This window comes from Microcebus murinus, chromosome 23, assembly GCF_040939455.1.
Source record: "Microcebus murinus isolate Inina chromosome 23, M.murinus_Inina_mat1.0, whole genome shotgun sequence".
NCBI classification, from domain to species: Eukaryota; Metazoa; Chordata; class Mammalia; order Primates; family Cheirogaleidae; genus Microcebus; species Microcebus murinus.
This window is the reverse complement of record NC_134126.1, coordinates 18,954,331-18,976,193: the sequence shown is the minus strand read 5'-3', so window position 1 is coordinate 18,976,193 and position 21,863 is coordinate 18,954,331. Positions and strand designations below refer to the sequence as shown.

Below are 21,863 nucleotides of genomic sequence, written 5' to 3'. Positions count from 1 at the left end.
TTATTGAGGTAAAATATATGTATACAATTTGGCATCTTTACCATTTTAAGTGCACAGTTCAGTGGTAATAAATATATTATTTTTCCCTTCATCCCTGACCTCTTATATGTAAGCTGTATTTTATTTTTTTATTTTAAAATAAGGAGCTTATTTCTAACATTTCTTATGAGAACTTAAGGTATTCTACTAAGATTCTCAATACTGTAATTATGAATTAAATATTCACTAATGAAATACTTCCTGAGCTCCTACTGTATGCTGAGTACTATTTTAAGTATTGAACAAAAGTCATGAGGGAAACAACATAAAGAAATAAACCTATATGTAGGGTTTCAGCTTGGGATAAGTGAACTGGGAAAGAATAAAGCAAAGTAAGGTGAACAGAGTGAATAATGAAGCTATTTTATATAGAATGGTCTGGGGAGGCTCTTCTGAGGTGATATTTTAGTGATTTAAAAAGTGAATCAATGGGCATACTAGATAGATATCTGGGGAAACACCTTGAGGGGCTGGAACAGGAAGTGCTACAGTCCTGTCGTCAGAAGCCTGCAAAGATTTGTTGAAGGACAGTGTTACTAAAACAGAGTGAACATGGCACAGAGTGGTAGAATGTGGGCCAAGTTATCTGGGGCTTTTAAAAAGCACAGTAAGAATATAGCATTCTATTCTGATCAAGATAGGAAGCCAGAGGAGGTTTTCAGCAGAGAAGTGATATGATCTGACTTCTGTCTATAAAAATAATAAATAAGAAAGTGATGTCTGACTTATTTTTAAATTAAAGCATTTTGCTTTTTGTTTTTCTACTTTCCTCCTCCATTTCCATCTTTTTAGTTTAACTCTTTGTGTCTAGATTTTAGTTTCTTACAAAATTTAATGCAAATCTGCATCTATAAATGAAAAAAAAAAGATAATAATTGAAAAACTTTTAAACCATTTGTAGTTTTCTAAAGATATGTAAGCAAAAATCAGCCTGGTACACACACAAATCTCTTTTAATTGAGTTAGCTGAATGGAAAAGTACATGTAGGGGAATGTTGAGAAAGCAGTTACTAAGGAAGATGGCTGAATATTGTGCAGAGACATTCTATAGAGACAAAATGTTCACCTGTCCAATTTCCAGATCTCTTACTATCTAAAAGGGGTGTAGAGAGTGCATGGGAATAGAGTTAAGAAAGTAGAAAGAGAAATAAATGTTATTGAATTCCTACTATGTGCTGAGCACTCTGGTAAATGCTTTCACAAACATCTTATGTGATTATTTACAATAATCTTATGAGATGATTTTTATTATTCCTAGTTCACAGGTAAAGAAAGTGAGATTTAGTGTAAATTACTTTACAAAGATAAAAAAACATCAAAAATCTAGTGAAGTAAGATCCATTTCAGTTCAAATTTATATTTCAGATAAGGAATGTTAAATCATTAAGTCTCTACATGGAAGTAAGTACATCAAATATGTAAGGTTGAACCTGCCTTTCCAAGGTCAGGTTGAGGAAAGGGAAATACTCAGTACAGTACTCTCTAGGGCAAGAATGGTGATTTGCCCATACTTCATTACCCTGTATCAACCTAAGTATAATGTTCCTTAAGTTGACCTGATTCTGGAATCTATTATTCCCTTAAATGTAATAAATTTGTTTCTGACTCCAACATGGTAAATTGACTACAGTTCCTGATTGTGTTCTTAGTCTAGTAAATTGGTTCAGTGTCCTTGAATTTGTGCAGTGGTCTTAGTGCTATTAACCTAAATAAATAGCAGCTTAGTCGAATAAATGAGTCCCTTTCTCTGATTCAAATTAATTACTGAATTTTCTGTTACAGCTATACTCAATTCTGACTAGTAAAACTTAGCAAGGCTTCTTCCAAATATACAAGGATAATTTATGCCAAAGTGAAGGGGCAGTTCAGATTTTAACTCTGTATGACTTTAGGCTTAAATGTAAACTCTTAACCTTATATTCTTACCTTACTTTAACTCTTTATACATCAGTTTTCTCATTTATAACAGAGATAATAATACCTATTGCTATGTTAACTAAGAAAGTTGAATGATCATCTGGCACATTAGTAAGCACCCAATAAATACATAATTATAATAGGAAATCACAACAGGAGGGCAAATAAAATGTATATGATCAACTCAGTGAGTGTTAAAAGGCAGTTGATAAATTTAATAGCTATTCCTAAATATTTTTTCTTTTATTAAAAGATTAAGATTTTTATTGATGTATTATATACAATACATGAAGTGCATAGCTCTGTAGCTCAATAATTTTTATGGGCATATACCTGTGTAACCTTCACTCAGATAAAATTCCTCAGTATTTGTTTTAAAAATGTTTATGAAAGAAATAAAAGGAAATATTTTAAGTGATAAAGAATATATTTCTAACACCAACAGCCAACATCAGATGTAAACAGTCTTTCTCAACCCAAGATCATAAGATAATTCTCCATATTTATAAAGTTTTTTCACATTTTTCTTTCATTCTATATGCAGCTGTGTTTATGTGCATGTATCATGTGAGATAGAGACCCTTTTCCATAGAAATACAATTATTTCAACACTGCTATTAGTCTGTCCTTTCCTTATTAGTTTTAAATGTTGCAAGAGAAATAAAAGGCATAAAAATTGCAAAAGAAGAAGTAAAATCATCTTTATTTTACTGATATGATTGTGTGCATAGAAAACCCTAAGTCACATATAAAAAATATATAGAAATAATAAATGAATTTAACAAGGCTTCAGGATACAAGGACAATATGCAGTAGTCTTTTTATGTAATAGCACTGAACAATTATAATTTGAAAATACAATACTATTTTTAATATTATCAAAATGTATATCATTTGACCCAGAAATGTCACCTTTTCTATTAACCTATAGAAATGCTCTGATGTGTGCATAATTTGTGTACAAGAATATTATGTACAGATTATCTACAAGGGCCTTCATTAAAGAATTATTTCAAATAGGAAAAATCTGTAAATAACTTCTATTTGCAACTAGTCTGGCTAAATAAATTAAGATGTATATACAAGATAGAATATAAATATGAATTTAAAAGAGCAAAACATTTTATATGTAATGACATGAAAAAAATCTGTGAGGCAAACTAAGGTTTAAAAAGCCAGGTCATAGAAAATATATAATACAGTTAGTGGTTTTTTAAAATGTAAAAATACATGGATACACAAAACTATGGATCTGGAATCATACATAACAAGCTGTTGACAATGATTAGATTTTGAAAATTGGAGGAAAAGGGAGATTGAAATAGAATCTTAATTTTTTTCTTTATATTATTCTGTATGGTTTAAAATTTTGTGTTGAGCATTGGGTAATCATGTATCCATTGTGAAATAAACAATAGATAAATAAGAACAAATGTGTCCTAGAACACAAATTTTGTTTTGAAAACATAAAATTATACATCTAAAATAAGTGGCCTTGAAGATATAACTGGTACAAAACTTGTCCTCCCACCATGAAAGACTAGAAGACTGAACAAAATATATGAAAAATTATCTTTGGGCATAGATACAACAGGCAATAAAGGATTTGATTTGGGAAAGAAAGATAAACAAATGAGGTTAATCAGACAATTACCCCAGCTTTCTGCCTGGATGCAATTTCTGAACAAAATCCAAACTCTCAACATTCCTGGTGTCCAGCATCTATTCATAAGTTAGTAGCAGGACAAAAATGTAACAAACTTTGACCCATAACCAGGAGGAAAAAAAGTCAGTCAATAGAAACAGATCCAGAAATACAAAGGTGATAGAATTATCAGGCAAGGATTTTTAAATAGCTATTTAAAATAAGCTTAAGGACTTAAAAAGAAAATACAAACATAATGAGAGTTAAATGGAACATTAAAAAGAACCAAATTAAACTTTTAGAGGTATAAAGCACAGTATCTGAAATTTAAAAATCATTAGACATATATACACACACATGTATATGCATATATATTTAAAATTATTGAAACGATTTCAAAGTTATAGAAAAATTATAATACAAGGGCATTTTTTTCCAGAATCATATGAAATTAACTTGCAACCTGATGGCTCATTGCCCTCCAAACTCTTTACACACAAGGGCATTCTGTATATAACCATGATTCAACCATCAAAATCAAGAAATTAAAATTGACACATTTCTACTATCTAATATTCAGACTCCATTTAAGCTTTGCCAGTTGCCTCAATAATATTCTTTATAGCAAAAGGGTCTTGTTTGTCTTGTCTCTAGTTATCTTTAATGTGACACATTTTCTCAGTGTTTCTTTGATTTTCATGACCTTGACACTTTTGAAGATTACAGATCAGTTATTTTGTAGAATTTCGCTCAATTTAGATTTGTCTGATTTTTCCTCTTAGTGAGATTCAGATTTATGCATCTATGGCAGGAATATCACAGAAATTATGCTGTGATCTTCTCTATGCACCCTACCAGATACTGAATGATTTTGATTTCTCTTTGAATTACTGACAGTATTCATTTGGATCTCTTTTTTTTTCTTTCTTTAAGACAGAGTCTCACTCTGTTGCCCGGGCTAGAGTGCCCTGGTGTCAGCCTAGCTTACAACAACCTTGAGCTCCTGGGCTCAAGCAATCCTTCTGCCTCAGCCTCCCGAGTAGCTGGGACTACAGGCATGCACCACCATGCCGGGCTAATTTTTTCTATATGTTTTTGGTTGGCCAATTAATTTCTTTCTATTTTTAGTAGAGATGGGGCCTTGCTCTTGCTTAGGCTGGTTTCAAACTCCTGACCTTGAGCGATCCTCCCACATTGGCCTCCTAGAGTGCTAGGATTACAGGCGTGAGCCACCGCGCCTGGCCTGAATCTCTTGAGTAAGATGATATCTGCTAGGTTTCTCCCCTAGAATATTCTCAGTTTTTTCTTTTGTAGTTAATAAATATTTTTTTTAAACTTTGAAACTCTATATGTATCCTATTCCTCATCAAACATTAAATTTATTTATTTATGTAAGTATGGACTCACAGTTTCCTATTTTATTCAATGAGTTAAAATCCTTTACCTGTATTTATTTTCATGCTAATATTCTTCCAGATGTGAAAGCTATTGCTGGCTTCCTTCTGTGTCCTGATCATTGCAACACTTTCTCTCGTTTCGTAGTACAAAAAAAGGTTGCAGGCTTATCTTGTACTTTTCCTGCCATCCATTTTCCTGGAACCATCCATTTCTCCAAGGAGATCTTGTTCCTTTTAGTAGGTGCACATGGCTATTAGGTGTTGGTGCTCCCAGTCTCTCTCAGTAGACAGGGCCAGGGAATATGTGTATGTATACATTTACACACATTTTACATCTATACTTATTTCTATGTATATCTACTGATCAATGTATATGTATTGAAATTGATGAGTTCGCAGTGACACCTCCATTTGAAATTCAGCACCACAGGTTCACTCTAGTTTTTCTCCCTTTTTTGACAGCAAGAAACCTGACTCCCATTAACTTTAATATATTTACTTATGTGATTAATTTCTCTGTATGTAACCAAACTGATCACGCCATGTTCCCTCTCTTACATGGATACCCTTCTCACCCAGAGTGGGCTCCTACCTTCTTCCCTTGCTGAACTATCATCTCCGCTCCAACTTGAATACCTTTCTCATCACTCCTGGGCTCTGACTCTGGGTGCTGGCTGCTCTCTCCTGTAGACCCCTTTCTCATGTTTCCTCCACATCCCAAAGCCAGGCCTCCGCTCCGTGGAACACTTGGGACTGTGACGTCCTTCTCCAGGTGGCCCCTGCATGTATGTGGATGCTCACCTTAACCCACACAGGCTCTGACACCCCATGCTGAGACACTGTGCCCCACCCTCTACACCCCCTCTCGCAGAGACCCTTACTTTCCTTGCCCCTTCCCAATGGCTTTAGGGTTTAATTGTTCAGGAAAGGAAGAGAAGTGAGGAGGAGGAAGAAAAAAAGTATAATAAATAGAAAATATTTTTAAATGCAGTAATAATATAAATTTATGTGATAAACTATGGTAACTCCTAATTTGTGACCTAGTACTAAAATATTTGCAACACATTATTCATTGAGCTGTGAAATAATAATAATGAGGAGGAGGACTATTAATGAAAAACAAAGCATAGGTTCTAATTCTAAAATATAGTCCTATTTCTCATCAAGTACCTGTTGTTAGGTGCATGGGTGATAATCGGAACAAAAAGTATAGATTAAGTGTACTATAGTTTCTGTCTTCAAGAATCTTGAAATCCTTAATAGTGAAATAATATGCAAAACAATAATCATTGTATACATCAGTATAACTGATAGCACAGGGCAGCTAATATTGAACTTTTATTCCTATCATCTAAAATAAATAGTTATAAATTATATGATAATGAAAAAGAAAGACTATAGGGTTTTAATCTAGTATTTATTCATAGATGATGCACATAGGTCAGACTAAGCACAGTCTGTTGATGTGTAAAATGCATATTTTTTGTGTATTACTGGGAAGATACTTAACCACACATTCTGTTCTCATTTGCTGTTTATTGTCAGTTAATTTCTGGCTCCTAATGATACACTTGCATATTAGTGTTATCCAGGGTTATAGTACTTATTTCTAGTTGATGATGAAGTGACTGGAAACTTCCAGCTTTCTCTTGATGTTTTATTACATTACTGGTAATACTTTTGGTCTTTCATCATTATTAATTCATTTAGTATTCATTGTGATAATACTGATCATAATAAATTTATTTCAAATTCATGTAGATGTCATATTTTATTCACTGCTATAGGATTTTCACTGTAATTTGGAACTAATTAATATACCATTAAAATAAAGTGTTACTCACATTTTTCATTTTAAACATAAAATGTCTAGCAGTTCATGACATATTGTGTGAATTCAGTATTCAGCATCCCAGTAGTAACCCAAGCATCTGTAAATTTAATTTTTAAGCAGTTTAAAAGAAAAGGGCAAAAGAAAAATGTGTATAGAAGTCAAATTTTAGCATGTAAGTTAAAGCTTAGAAGTATGTTAGTACTAGTTATTTTTCAGTGTTCCTTCCTTTTAATTGTGATATATCATTCTTAATATGTGTTTGTATTTATATACATTATTGTTAGTACTCCAAAAAGATATTATTTAATTTTCCACTTGACTGGTGTCAACAGGAGAAATTAAAAAACATAAACCCAAAACAATTAATTTGATTGATTCTCTTCTGCATTTCTAATGGCAATTATAAATAAGGGGTCAGTTCAAACTAAAACATTGATAACTATTACAATAACTAAGATATTGGTTCAGAAGAAGTATTAGGTATATCCATGTACCTTATTCATGTTTTTCTTCCTTTTTTCGCAAGGTAGCCAGTTGTTGATTGTTGATAGGGAAGGAAAAACATATGTCTTCAGGAATTTAAATAGATTATATTAAAAAGATGGAAAACAAATCTAGTATATTTGTGTTAAATGGTAATGGTAAAAAGGTTAAATGACCATAATAAACAGCTTTATGCCATTATCACACATTTAATTTCACATTAGCTTTATTCAGTGAAATTATACTTATTTTTTTTCACACTTGATCTTCTTCGAGTTGCCTGCTCTGCTGGACATTTATGGCAAACATGGGAAACATAACTTTTCCATGTTTGCTGTGACATTTTGTATGTTCCACTATCACATCTTGTTTTAAAAGAAAAATGAAAGAGTCCCTCCAACCCTGCAACTCCCTGAACAATGATCCATGACTTCTTCACAGCGGTTGACATTGCTTCCACATGGTCTCCTCTTTTGACACCTTCCATTAATGTCTATGATGCTGCACTATATACTTGTGTCTTATGATTGGGCCTTTTTTCCCCTTATTTAACATCTTTCACTGTAAATCTTCCTGAAGGAGAGATTGTTACACTTTGGGGACATGTGTTTCCATCATAATGATGCTATTCAAGGAATCCAATATCCCTTAATATTATGTCCAAAACTCTGAAACCAAGGCCTTTTGCCTTGGCTTCAACTATTGTTTAACTGTATGCTTCCCTCCCTCCCTCTCTTCCTTCCATCCTTTCTTCCCTCCTTCTTTCCATAAAAATTTGTTTAGTTCTTCCAATGTATCAGATACTTTTTACTATGTATTGGCATATAAATATGAATAAAGTGTGAGCCCAGCCTTTAAATAGATAGATGTTATAATTAGTATGTAGGGTCCTATGAATATAAATCTTTCTGGAAGTTGGGGTTGAAAAAGTCATTTCAAGAAGAAGGGGTAACTTTGTGATGGTGTGAGGCAAGAGAACACAGCCTATTAACAGAACTCTAGGAGTAGAATGGGTCTATCATAGGATGGAAATGGTGAAAAAAGACATGGGCAATTAAGTCTGGGCCAGATCTGGAAGGACTTTGGTATTGTAAGTGCTTTAGACTTCATTCAGAAAGCTTAGGCTGTTTCATGGGGGTTGACATTGAAAGGTTTTAAGAAAAAAGGACATGTTTGGATTTATGTTTTCAAAAAGTCATTCAAGCAATAGATTGGAGGATAGACTAGAGTGGAAGGAGACCATTTGTCTTGGAAACAAGACTTTCGCAAGTAACTAGTTTTAAAAAGATGAAGGCTGAACTAATATAGAAAACTAATTGCTTCACAGTTTCTGAAGTGAACACTTGGGAGGATAATATTGCTATTCATGAAAAAGGGAAGACAGAAAATAGAACTATTTTAAGAAGAATAGAGGATGAATGTGTGTGTGGAAGAAGGATGAGATGAGTTCTTTTGGGTAGATATATTGAAATCGAGGTACCTTAGGAATACCACAGATGTTAAGTGTATTTTAGATACATGGATTAGGAGAAGCTGCCTATTCTTTGAAAACCTACTCAAATGCTTCCTTTGAGTCCCCTTTTCCCTACTCTTTCCTAAAAACAGTATCTTCTACTTCTGAATCCTCTAGATATTTACTTTTCATATAGTATTTCACTTTTCATGTACTTTTATTTACTCTTGCTATTACTTTTCAGTTCTATTAGTTTGTAAGCTTATCCTTGAGAACACAGAATATGTCAGATATATCTCTGATTTAAATAGCATATTAACCTATACACAGCTTATGTATAACAAATATTTTTGAATTAATGAATAAGAAATTGACAATCTAGTGTTTCTTTTTCCCCTGTAATCCACACAGTTGTCCCTAATTATGTACTAACACAATAATAATCATCTTTTACTGAACACCTATTATTTACCAGTCTTTTTAGTAAGTTCTTTATGATATATCAGCAAACATACCTATGATGTATTATTATTAAAATTTTATAGAATAAGAAACTGAATTTTAGATTTTAAATCTTGCTCAAGGTTACCCAGCTAGTAAGTGGCACAGTTAGGATTTGAACCAAGGTCTCTCTGGAAAAAGAGACACCTAACATGCATTGTGCTATCTTTGCATGTTAACCAGACTAGGCCATGGTTCACATTATATTAAATGGCCAAATTCCTTAGGGTTTAGTACCTAGTCTAATGCTTTCATTAAACATGGAGAAATAGTTTCTAAAACATCATTTAGTTTATTTTACTTTTTTTCATTTTTTAATTATAAAAGTATTACATGGCTACTATAAAGTAATTTAAAGAATTTAGACGTTAATAAATTTCTCCTTCCAAATTTCATTCCCTAAAAATAACCACTTTTAATAACTTAGTATGTATAAAATATCTACATATATAAAGATAGATGTTATACAGTTTTTTAAAAAGTCAATCCTGAATCCCACTCAACTTTATGAATCTGTTTCTGTCAATACCTTTGAAGCTTTTTATATGCTCCTATCACATTTCATCTCCTCTCTCCCCTATCATTCATGTCTGTCCTGAAATTTGTGTTTTATCATTCCCATTATAGTTTTATTACATGTATTGTATAATCAATAATAAACATCCCTAAAGTTTTGTGAGTTTTTTATTTATATAAATGAAATTATTCTCTGTGTGCTCTAAGGCCAAATTGTTTCCTATCAGCTATATATAATCCTTATTGTCACCAACGCTTGATATAGTCAGAAATTTTAGAGTTTTGTTATAGATACTGCTGTCATTTCACATTCTTAGTCTCTTAGTTTATTGTTTTTGGGAGATTGGTGCTACCTTATGCCCCAAAGTTTCAATATTATGTTTGGAAATTGAGGATATGTATTCTTTCTTTTGCCTTTTCATCTGATTTTTCTTCCCTTTGACTTTCCTTTTATTGTCCTCTTTTCATCTTTTCTTCTTCTCTTCTCCTTTAGAAGCAATGATGGTTAAGAATACAGCCTTCAGAGCCAGACTACCTGGGATCCAATCTCAGCTCTGACACTTACTAAAGATTGACCTTGGGCATATTGGTGTACTCTCTCTGCAGTGGTATCTTCCTTTGTCTAATGGGGATAATAATTCTCTACTTCATAGAGATGTTGCAAAGATTGTATATGAGTTAATTCATTGGTATGTAAAATGCTAGGAACAGTGCCTGGCACATAAAGTAATAATTAGTAAAGGATATTTTTTCTCTCTATTTCTCTCAACAGTTCCTTTCATGTATGCCTGTCTTTTACCCATAATCACCCCAGGGTTTAAATTAGTAAGAGTATGGGGCACTTGGCTCTTCTGTAACCCTGTCATCCTATAGTAGGGGGGGATTTCAATGTTGTGAGTAGATCTAGCAAGGGAAATCTGTGAGTGGCATTTCTCATTGGCATGAACTATGCCAGTAGGCATCTTGTTCCCCTAGGGGAAGCACCTTTGGTAAGACAAAGGTTGAATGTTACAATTATCCCTTGGGAGGCCACTGGGAATGCAGTGTGGGACAAAATAGACAATATTACTAACTTTGGGATTTTCAAATTTAGTGGAAGAGACTATCGCTAAATAATCTTTAAGTATTATATGATTGTGCTAAATGTCATTCAGAGTTATGAAGGTGTGAAATGGAAAGGCCTAATTGTAGTCTGGGAAGTCAGGGAAGGCTCTCTGGAGGAAAGGACTTTAAGCTGTTCTTCCTCCTACCCACGTGGAATACAATAATATGATCCAAGAATGCAATTTATTCAAGTCTCTGCTATCATTTGGTATGTGTAATATAAGCATGCAACAATAGTGAATCTTTCTTTTATTCCACTCATAGTAATAATTGTTTCAAGGAGTCTCACACTCTTAATTATTTCCAAAAAACTTTATTTCCTCATATAGTAATCTTTTCATGGTGCCTTCCATTCATTATCAGGTAATGCAAATATATTCTCATGTGTGGTTTTTACAGTTTATTCTACACTTCAACTACACCTTATGTAATCTAACTGATTTGTGTGAATTCTCCCCATACTCTATGTATTTCTTATTTGTTTATAAGCCCCATGGCCCTCTCCTCTGCCTCCCTTAACTTAAATGGACTTTCTGAGAATTCTAGCTAGAACAGGCATTCTGTGATGGATTCATTTTACAGAGGGAACTCATTTTACTAATGAATAATTGAAACATGCAAGCGTTTTAGTCTTGCATGATACGTGTATAGTGACATTTAAACAGTAAATTCAAATAATTATGTTTTTAAAATAATGACACAATAACACACTGCTTTTTTATTCCCTAATAAAAATTACTGGCAAATTAATTAGTTGCAAAATTGGTGATTATAAAAATAAAAAAAAGCAAAGCTGTTGAAAGCCCGTGGCTTCTCAGAGAAAGGTTAATTTTTAAAACATAGCTTATGAGTTTTGAAATGCTTTATTTAGTATTTTAATTTTATTTAAAATGACATGAAATCATAATTATCATTTTAGAAGAAATTGAAGATTAAGTTTAACACCTTGGCTTGCTTTAGAATTATATTAGTTGCTAATGAAATGCTTTCTTTTGTTTTTGTTTTTTTTTTTTTGAGACAGAGTCTCACTTTGTTGCCCTAGCTAGAGTGAGTGCCCATGGCATCAGCCTAGCTCACAGCAACCTCAAACTCCTGGGCTCAAGCAATTCTTCTGCCTCAGCCTCCCAAGTAGCTGGGACTACAGGCATGCACCACCATGCCCGGCTAATTTTTTCTATATATATTAGTTGGCTAATTAATTTCTTTCTATTTATAGTAGAGACAAGGTCTTGCTCTTGCTCAGGCTGGTTTCGAACTCCTTACCTCGAGCAATCTGCCCGCCTCGGCCTCCCAGAGTGCTAGGATTACAGGCGTGAGCCACTGCACCCATCCTAATGGAATGCTTTTTAAACATTTTTTTTTTTTTTTTTTTTAGTGTTGTGAATACATTTAGAGAACAGGAGAATGCCGCAGTAGTGAAAATCCAGAGCTGGTTTCGAGGATGTCAAATTCGGGCATATCTCAGGTATAATGATTTAAACATTTTATATATTATAAAAATATATTCCTTAGAAAATGTAATTAATTCATGTAGTACTCATTTCAAGTAATTTTTTATTTTAATCACAATGAAGTTAAGGAATTGTGTGATGTGCTTTTAAAAAATGCATAGTATTTCTGATCTTTTCTTACCAAAACTAAATTACATTGACTGTATCTCTACTTTTAAAAATTCTCAATATTATAAACGTGCTTGATCAGATTCTTTTTCCAAACCCAATAGGATGTGACATATGACTGGGTTTGTATTTATAGCAATGAATTTATTGACTGGTAAGCAAGAGGGGGAACAAAAAGGAAGCTATTTCAATTCTTTCCAACATGTTGGTAGATAAAAGCAAATGATACCTGAATGATGTCATTCTGATTATCCAAAGGACTGAAATTTATCTCTATCTTAACTCTTCTCACTTTTTCTTTGGTGCCCAAACAGTCCCTCAGTTTCCCATCAATTCTGAAAAAAATACTGTTCTGGATAAGGTAGAAGAAAATATGCCTAGTCTATAATAACTCAGATAGTAGGCTGGGAATTATACTGTATAATACTTCTTTATACAATCTAGTGGGAGCCAGACATTGCAAATTTAAAGTATGAAGCTGAGGCTTCTCTTTTGGCCACTATACAAACTGGGAACATGGCAGCAAATAGAGTATTTTTTAATTCAGCAGACAACCTGATATTGGTTTGGACAGACTGAAGAATATATGAAAAGAATGAAGAGGGTAACTGTTTCTTCATCTCATGAATTATTTCTAAGTACTTATAATTATTTGTATCCATAGTGCCTGGTTTATTTCTCAACATGTCACTATGACCTACTTTATGGTCTTAATATTCGAAAATATTTTAAAGAATAAGTATTAAAGAGTAATTGAAATTAAAATGTTATTTAATCGTAAGCCCAAAAGAAATGATGAATAGTTACCTATAACCTTTTTTCTACCTCTAGAAATGATAAATTCTGTCCCAGAATGATAACTTTCTACTCTTTAAAAGTACACATAAACTTGGCTTTAAATTTGAATTCTTGAATTGTAGGATAATATGTTCCAAGCAAAGATTTAAGCGATATTCCTGGTTCAACAAAAGTGTACTATTATTAAGCCTATTTTTTTTTTTTTATCCTATAGGCATTTAGGCAGAGCAGCAACAATTATCCAAAAATGGTGGAGAAGTTACTTAGGCAGAAAACAATTTCAACTAACTGTGAAGGTAAATATAAGATTTATGTATGTTAGCATTGGAATTATTCAATATCCTGTAATGTATTCACTTCAGTTGTATTTACATCTAGTTTGGAAATTACTGATGGTAAGTAATTATATGAGGACAAAATTGGGCTTAATTTTTGGTATGATATCTCTTCTGAAACATTTCCTGATTTTTCCATGGAGAATTTTTTTTTTTTCTTTTTTTTAGGGGCGCGAGTCCATCATGAAATTCCATGGAGGATTGACTCATTTTTTTATATCCAAACTACACCGCTTATTTTCATTTTGTTAAAAGTACCTTTCACGGTGTATGTGCTTTTACTTATTTGTTGTTGATTGTGTATACTTGCCAGATGTTGAGCTTTTTGAGAGTAGGCACTGTGGAATGTTTATATTTGGGTCATCACCATTTTAGACTAATGCCTAATAGCACAGTCGATAAACATCCTCATAAGGATGCTAAATTGGTAGAAGCAAGCAACAAGCCTTCCTTTGTAACCTCTGCAAGACTTTCTACTAAATTTTGTTTTATAGGTGCAAATAAATTTAAACAAATTTATAAATGATTGTTCCATAATGGATTTTTATAGAAAGTTACACATATTTATGGATTTAATCACAAATACACTTGCAATTAATATTATTAGAAAGCAATAAAAGATTATATGGTACCTTTATACCAGCTATTATTTATTTAATACCTGCTATTTACCAGGGATTTTTCATAGATTATTTAATTTATATATCATGACATTTACTAAAAGTAACTATCATAATACTAATTTGGTAGGTTGGGAAACTGAAGGTCAGATACTTGTGCATGAACACATAGTGGTATACCTTACAGTTATTAGAGAAATTTTTACATTGTGTGGCAATTGCTTGATAATTGCCAACATCTTCTGCATTCTCACAAGATGGTGCCTGTTACATATTACATATTCAATTATCACTTAGGTAAGTGAATAGAAGAATGAGAACCAGTGCTATTTCTACTTTACTATGCTACTCCCCTTATCAGGTAGAAGCCAAAAATTGAACTTGATCAGTCATCAGTCTGAGTATAGTGCATCTTACTTTTTTTCCCTCTCTTGATGTCATTTTGGTTAAAAGTGTTGTTTTAAAAAGTAGCTCTTTGAATTACTCTGAAATCAAATGCCCCAATTTCTGTTTCTGTTTAATATTTTCAAAAGGAGACATTGGGGAGAAAAGTTATCTTTCTAGAATATCTGCTAGGTGCCAGGCACTGTGGTAAACATTTTATATGCAGTGTCTCTGAGTCTTATATCCAGGTTTTGACTCTTGATGAGCAGTAGAAAAAGTCCAATTGGCCACCCAAGAAAGTTTGTTTTGTTACTTTAACATCTCAACTGAATTTGATCATGCTGGTATCACCCAGCATGATCACCAAATAATTCTCCATATTTGGATGTAATTATTTTTTAGTTCCTCTGAAAAAAATCAAAACACAAAGATTTTTCTTAGATTGGTTCATGATGGTTTTTAAACCTGGTAAGCTCTAAGCTTCTTGAGAACAGGCCTGTTTTATTCATTTATTTTTGCTGTTGTGCACACGGTGCCTAACAGAAGGCATGAAACATAATCATAATGGGATCTTGATAAATAATTTTCAAATAAGATTAAAATAGCTCCTATTTGCTGGTTGCCTGGTGCAAGTGGAATATTGCACTAAGCACTTTACATTCTTAATGCATACACTAGCTATTAAAATCTTACATCAACCCTATGAATATCATCACTATTTTGTAGATGAAGAGTGTTGGGCTCAGGTTACTTCCCTAAGGACAAACTATTGGTGTTAAGTGGAAACAAGTCCAAACTCAGTTTGATCTGATTTCAAAACCCTTATATATTGAGCTGACAGGCAACTCAATCTCTGTCATTATTAGAGATTTTTCTTCTTTGAGGTATATGGAGGTCCTATACAACTTAAGTAGTGCCCACATATCAAAGATTTCTACTTTCACTGAGCCCTCTTTCAAAAGATGCCCATTGTCTAAGACTATATGCTTGATTCTTCCAATTTCATCCTTTGAGGACTCTTTGGCTGCTGGGCCACAGAAAGGGAATGGGAATTTTTGCCAGAGCTGATAATCCCTAGTGCTTAGAAGCCAGTCTCCTCCACAGCTGCCACCAAGCTTACTTCTAGAGTGTTAGCTACCACCCAGGAGCAACAGGAATGCCAAATCCTGTATTTCTTCATTTCAATGGCTAACACTCAGCTCTTTCCCAGGTGTGTGGAATCTTTGCTCCTCTCTTCCCATTTCTCTGACCATACTGCTGCTTTTACCTCCCCCCTTCCCTGTAACATAATGTCTCAGAGATTAGGTTTTAGGAAAACAAAGCTAGGGATGGACAGTCACATGCAAACCTTCTGAAGCAAGAGTTAGTGCAAGGACTTGCTATTTTCTTGCATTGGGGAGTGAGTTGAAGATATTGTTTAAATCTCCATACTGTCATACACATAGTACTAGAGTAATTATGCTTAAACCATCATTTTCCAATTGATTCTGCATAACTTTTTGGTTTAATAGCCAAATACAATACTAGTGCCATATAGTATATGGTTAAGGTATAAAATGAATGGTGTAGAATAGTGATTTTAAAACTTTAGTAACAGAACTCCTCCCTTAACAAAAATTTTAGCAAAATTTTTAACCCCATATGTAAAACAAGTACAAGCAGGGCAGCATTTTTGGAAACTAGAGAAATGCAACTGCTTGAATTCTTTCCCTGTGATTACTATTGTCACCTGAGCCACCAGGGCATGATTTGAAAGCCACTGATTTAATCTGCTTGTCTCTAGAAGGATCACAAAAAAGCTGGTAATATTAATTGCCTGCAGGAAGAGATCTGAGTAGTCCAGAAATAGGGGTGAGGAAGAGACTTTTTGCTGTCAGCTCTTTTGTAGCTTTTGAATTTTAAACAATGTGAATGTATTATCTATTAAAGAAATTAATTAAAAAATAAAGTTAATTTAAAAGAGATGTTATCCCTGCCCGCCCCCCCCCCCACAGAGATACTATGTGTTCAGATGGGAAGTTAATGTAGGCTCTGATGGTCAAGGAAATGACACTTGAACTGACCTTTGGGGAGAACAGCATGAAGTTTTGAAATTGGGAACGGACATAACATATTGAGAAAAAATGAGAATGTTGATCAAAATTATGCAAGAGTGGGAAATAGCAGAAGTTTGGTAAGGAGTTGAGTGTGACTTTTATAAAATAATTTTCTATATTTTAAAGGAATTTCTTGTTTAAAAATATTTTTGACATTCATTGCCTGATACATCCCTAGCAATGTCCTGTTGAGAAGAACATACAGGTGGAATCTTCACTTTATAGATGAAGAAATGGAGGCTCAGGTAGATTGATTAAATGATGCACCTAAGGTTCTCAGCTCCTGATCCATGTACATCTATATAGATCCACATGGAAAATACTAAACATATTCTCTAGATGTCTCAGGTAACCCAAATTGTCTCCTCCTCTTGTATTCCTTTATTCAGGTAAATATTACCACTGTTCAACTAGAAATTCAACTCTGAGAAACAGTCATCCTAGACCCCCTACCATGTCTTACTCCTACCCCCTATCTCTTATTGGTCATCAAATCATTTTCATTTGCACTCATAAATGTCTCTTAACTCTCATCTAAACTGCATCATTTTACTGCCCTGCCTACACTCCTTCTCTCATAGCATAAAATATAAAGTCCTTACTCTTCAACATGATATGTCAGGTCTTCCATAGTCTGATGATTGCTTCTTATCTAACCTCACTTCCTGCAATGGCTGCAAAATATACTTCAGTCATGTTAAGCCATTTGTCATTGCCCAAATGTGCAGCGTCCTTATCACCTAAAGATTTTTTGCAAATGCTGTTCGTTCTGCCTAGAATGCCCTTCGCCACTCTGACTTGCTTCGCATTGGGGTCTAAATCCCTTCTTATCCCTCAAGACTTGAAGATTAGCCTTCCCCCCGTCTCAAGTAGAAAGTAAAATTCAGGAAGGCTGCAGATATTAGGTGTATCTTCCTAATGCTTTGTCATGTAGGCATTAGGAAGACGTCCCACTATGATACACTTGTTTATTTATTTTTCTCTCATTTGACTGGGAGCTCCTAAAGAGTCATGATGCTTCTATTTATTGTATCTCAAAAATATCACAGTGAACATCACACAAAGGCCTGCAGAAACCTTTCCTGACTGTATGAATGAATGATTCACAGGGATACAAATTGGAAGATGTTTTCTCTGCGTCTTGTGGCTGATGATTAATATCAATATGTGTCAGAGTTGGTTATATTCTTGTTCAAAATTAGTCATCTTCTCTCCCTTCATCATCAAAGAGTGACTCATCTTTATCCCACTGATTTGGGGCTTGGCCATATGTTGTGAGCAGATGAGACATATGCCACATCCAAACTGCAGCTTTTAGGAATCTTCCTCACTCTTCCCCTCTGACATAGGAATGGAAGATGCAGGCTCCTTCTTCAGCCTTAGGGTTGAGATGGAGAGACGCATAGAACATACCTACAGGGAACTTTAGCTCAGATGTAAAGTGAGTCAGAAGTAAACATTTTTTATTTGTAACCTACTGAGATGCTTGCATTTTTATCTTAGCAAAGCTGATTAATAGTTACAACGATAACAAAAGCAAGGATGTTTGTAAGAAACATTCTGAGTGGGGTACTCAGTGATGCTTACCAAAACATGTTTTGAATTTTTTAAGTTTGTGATGATGTTAGAACACCTCCGTGTGGTGATATCTTATAAAGCGACGGTGCAAACTCACCAAAATCTCTGGGTATATCATAATTAGAACTCAACAAATGTTTATTAGGTCAGGTGCGGTAGCTCACGTCTGTAATCCTAGCATTTTGGGAGGCTCAGGCGGAAGGATAGCTTGAGGCCAGGAGCTGGAGACTAGCCTGAGCAGCATAGCGAGCCCTCATCTCTACAATAAGTGAAACAAATTAGCCGGGCATAGTGGCACACACCTGTAGTCTTAGCTACTCAGGAGGCTGAGGCAGGAGGATCCCTTGAGCCCAGGAGTTTGAGAGATCGCCTCTCTACAAAAACGAACGAACAAAAAACCCACAAATGTTTGTTAAACTGAACTATTGAATGGGATCTTAGATTAATGGCCAGAGCTGGAGATGAAGGTTTCAGAGCCATTATTATAAGATGACAGGATTTACTACCTAATAAAAAAGTAACTGAAAGGTATAGAATGGTGGGCCAAGAACTGAGGCTCATGGAATGCATTATGTAGGATTTAGGAAGAGGAAAGAGAATTAGAATAGAGAATAAACAGTCATCAAAACAGAAGGACACAATATCAAAGGAACCGTGGAGAAAACTTGTAAGAAACTTGGAGTTGCCAACAGTATGGCAAAGAACAATCAGAAAGAGGACTGTGTCCTTCTATTGTGGCCTTCTGTTTTGATGACTGTTTATTCTCTATTCTTACTCTCTTTCCTCTTCCTAAATCCTACATAATGCATTCCAGTCCTACGGTCTCTTTGGAGAAGCCCTGTATTTTTAGAGACAGGCTTCCTCAAAACTCTTCTGTACCACACCATTTCTACCCAGCCTTTAAATAAACACTAAATAGCTTACCAAGTCCTGAAGTGTCGTGTGTTCTTCACTACCGCGACCTCATTAACCCACAATAATAGAGCCATTGCAGTCTTATTTTGTGATTTGACTCTCTCTTGCTCCCTGGATGACTGTAGTTTTTGTTGGTTTTTCTTTTCAACCTCCATTTCAGGTCTTCCTGCTGGCTTTCGTGCCGCTCTGTCCAGCAACATAACCCAAATTTTTCTATCTTTGGGGTCCAGGACTGTGGGTTTACAACCATGAAAACCCTTTCCTATTACTGAGGATGTGCTCTGATTCTTCTTTTTTATTAATAACAAATTTATAGTCACTTGGTATGTGTGCCCAGTGTACATGCATTTTATGCATGCTGAACTCTTAGTGTAATTTTACTGTGACCTGCTCATTCCGGTGGACACACAAATAGTCCCACTGGTTTGGGACCCTTCTTTTTTTACCTATGGAGTGCTCTATTTAGCTTCTTTTGACCACTCGCTGCTTTATTGCATAAACTGCAAAATTAAAGTAGTCATTCTTGTAGACAATAGTACCAGAAAAGGGAGAAATATCCTTTCAACTGCATCTTTTAGAGGACTAGCAGTTTGAGTGTTCCCCGAGTGAATTTATCAAAATAAACTATATTGGACAGTTTGTATGTATTTTGTTATACTTTTAAATTTGCCTTTTAAAAATATCATTACATAATTTAAGTTATGTTTACTGTCAAATATTTTTTAATCACCATAGTCTGAAGGCAGAGAAGTATAAAGGCTATCACTGTACGTGATTAATTCAATGTGTGTTATGAAACAAATGTATATAACTGTAGTCCTAGACAGCTCAATGTTGTGCTTCTAAATTGAGATAATCCAGTGAGTAGGCAGTTTAATTAAAATTTTTTTGTTGAAATGTATTAATAGCCATGGTAGAACAATTTAATTTACAGATAATTATGATTTAAAAAGAGATTATTGTTAAAATTATTACTATAATGCTCAAATCAAGGCTCACAATATTCATATATGGCTGAACATTTTAATACTTCTTACAAAGTTTTTGTATGTGATTGAGTATTTAAAAGAATAACAATGAAAGGGAGTTTTATTAACTTTAAATGGGATAAGGAATGACATATAATATCAAATTACATTGTATGTATACATTGTATAATAATGTACATTGTATAATAATGATAAATACTAGCAATTTGCTCTTTTTATGGATAATAAAAAATACATAACATATCAATCATGGCCAGATACAGTGTCTCACTCCCATAAATCTAGCACTTTGAGAGGCTATGGTGGGAGGATCGCTTGAGGCCAGAAGTTCAACTCCAGCCTCGGCAACACAACGATATCCCATCTCTACAAAAATAAAAACATTAGTTGAGCACGGTGTCGCATGCCTGTAGTGCCTGCTACTAGGGAGGCTAAAGTGGGAACATCGCTTGAGCCCAGGAGTTCAAGGCTGCAGTGAACTATGATTATGCCACTGTGCTCTAGCCTGGGTGACAGAGTGAGACCCCATATCAAAAAACAAAACAAAAAATCAGTCACTAATTTTAAAATTAATTGTTAAAACTCATAAGAGATATACATGGCTGCTTCTGTAGACATTTTTACTTCTCTTCATTAGTTGAGTACATGTTTCTTCTTTCCATGAAAACATACCCAACTCTGGATATTTTTCTTTATGGGACTTCCAAATCATTTATAAGATAAAGCAACATTCTTCGCCTTTTAGTGTCAAAGCAGAAAACTGATACATATGTATTATTTTCTTCCAGAGTCTTATATTTTAAATAAACACCAAAGGCAGAACAACTTAAGACTGAGTTGCCAATATAAAACTTTATTAATATATTTTCACCATAATTATGAAATGAATTTAAATTTGGTTTGCATGCTTTTTAAAGATAATAGTTACTGGAAGAAAGAATATAATTGGCTTTTAATTCTTTCTTTTATGGAAAAAGAAAGGTTGTTTTAAAAATCAACTCATGATAATGACCCGATTGTTATCAGTTGCCAACAAACCAGGTAAAGCACATGCACAAAATACTCACAATTACTTGATAATAAATCATTTTAATGATTATACTCAAAATTACAAAATGTGGATGGCACTGATGTGGAAAATAACAAAGGCTTGGGGCCATCAGATCTGTTATCCACATGTACATGGCTTCTAAAGCTTCCATTGTCATCATTTTGATGCATATATTTCCTCTGTATTGTCCAATCTAGCCAGCTGATCTTGTCAAGTTACATAGATACATTACTTAAAATTATTATAAATATGGATTACTTTAAATGTTTTGCTTTTGAAATGGTTCTTCCTTGAAGCTCATCTTTTCTTGATTTCCAACCCAATGCTTAATAATAAAGAAAAACTTAAGTAATTTTACGGCATGTTCATATACCATACATAAAATGGTAAAAATACCATACATGGTAAAATACCATGTCGCAATGGTATATTGTATATGAAAATATGTGAAGAAGGAATTTGAAATTGAGGAAAAAGAGAGAGGGGAACTTAATCTATCTAAATTAGGTGGGAAAGCCTTTTAATAGAAAATAAGCCCCCAGTGCTTTAAGGAGGGGAATTTGTGGTCTGGGTTTAAAATAAGAAGTGG

The 21,863-nt window shown here is 34.0% G+C and overlaps 1 protein-coding gene across 1 annotated transcript in view; it reads left to right on the top strand.

Moving 5' to 3' along the window:
• SPATA17 (spermatogenesis associated 17) overlaps positions 1-21,863 on the top strand; it is a 154,119-nt gene that overhangs the window by 3,674 nt on the left and 128,582 nt on the right. The window contains exons 2-3 of the mRNA XM_012745601.3: positions 12,265-12,354; positions 13,521-13,602. Of these exons, the coding sequence (XP_012601055.1) occupies positions 12,265-12,354; positions 13,521-13,602 (172 nt within the window). The remainder of the gene's footprint in view (positions 1-12,264; positions 12,355-13,520; positions 13,603-21,863) is intronic.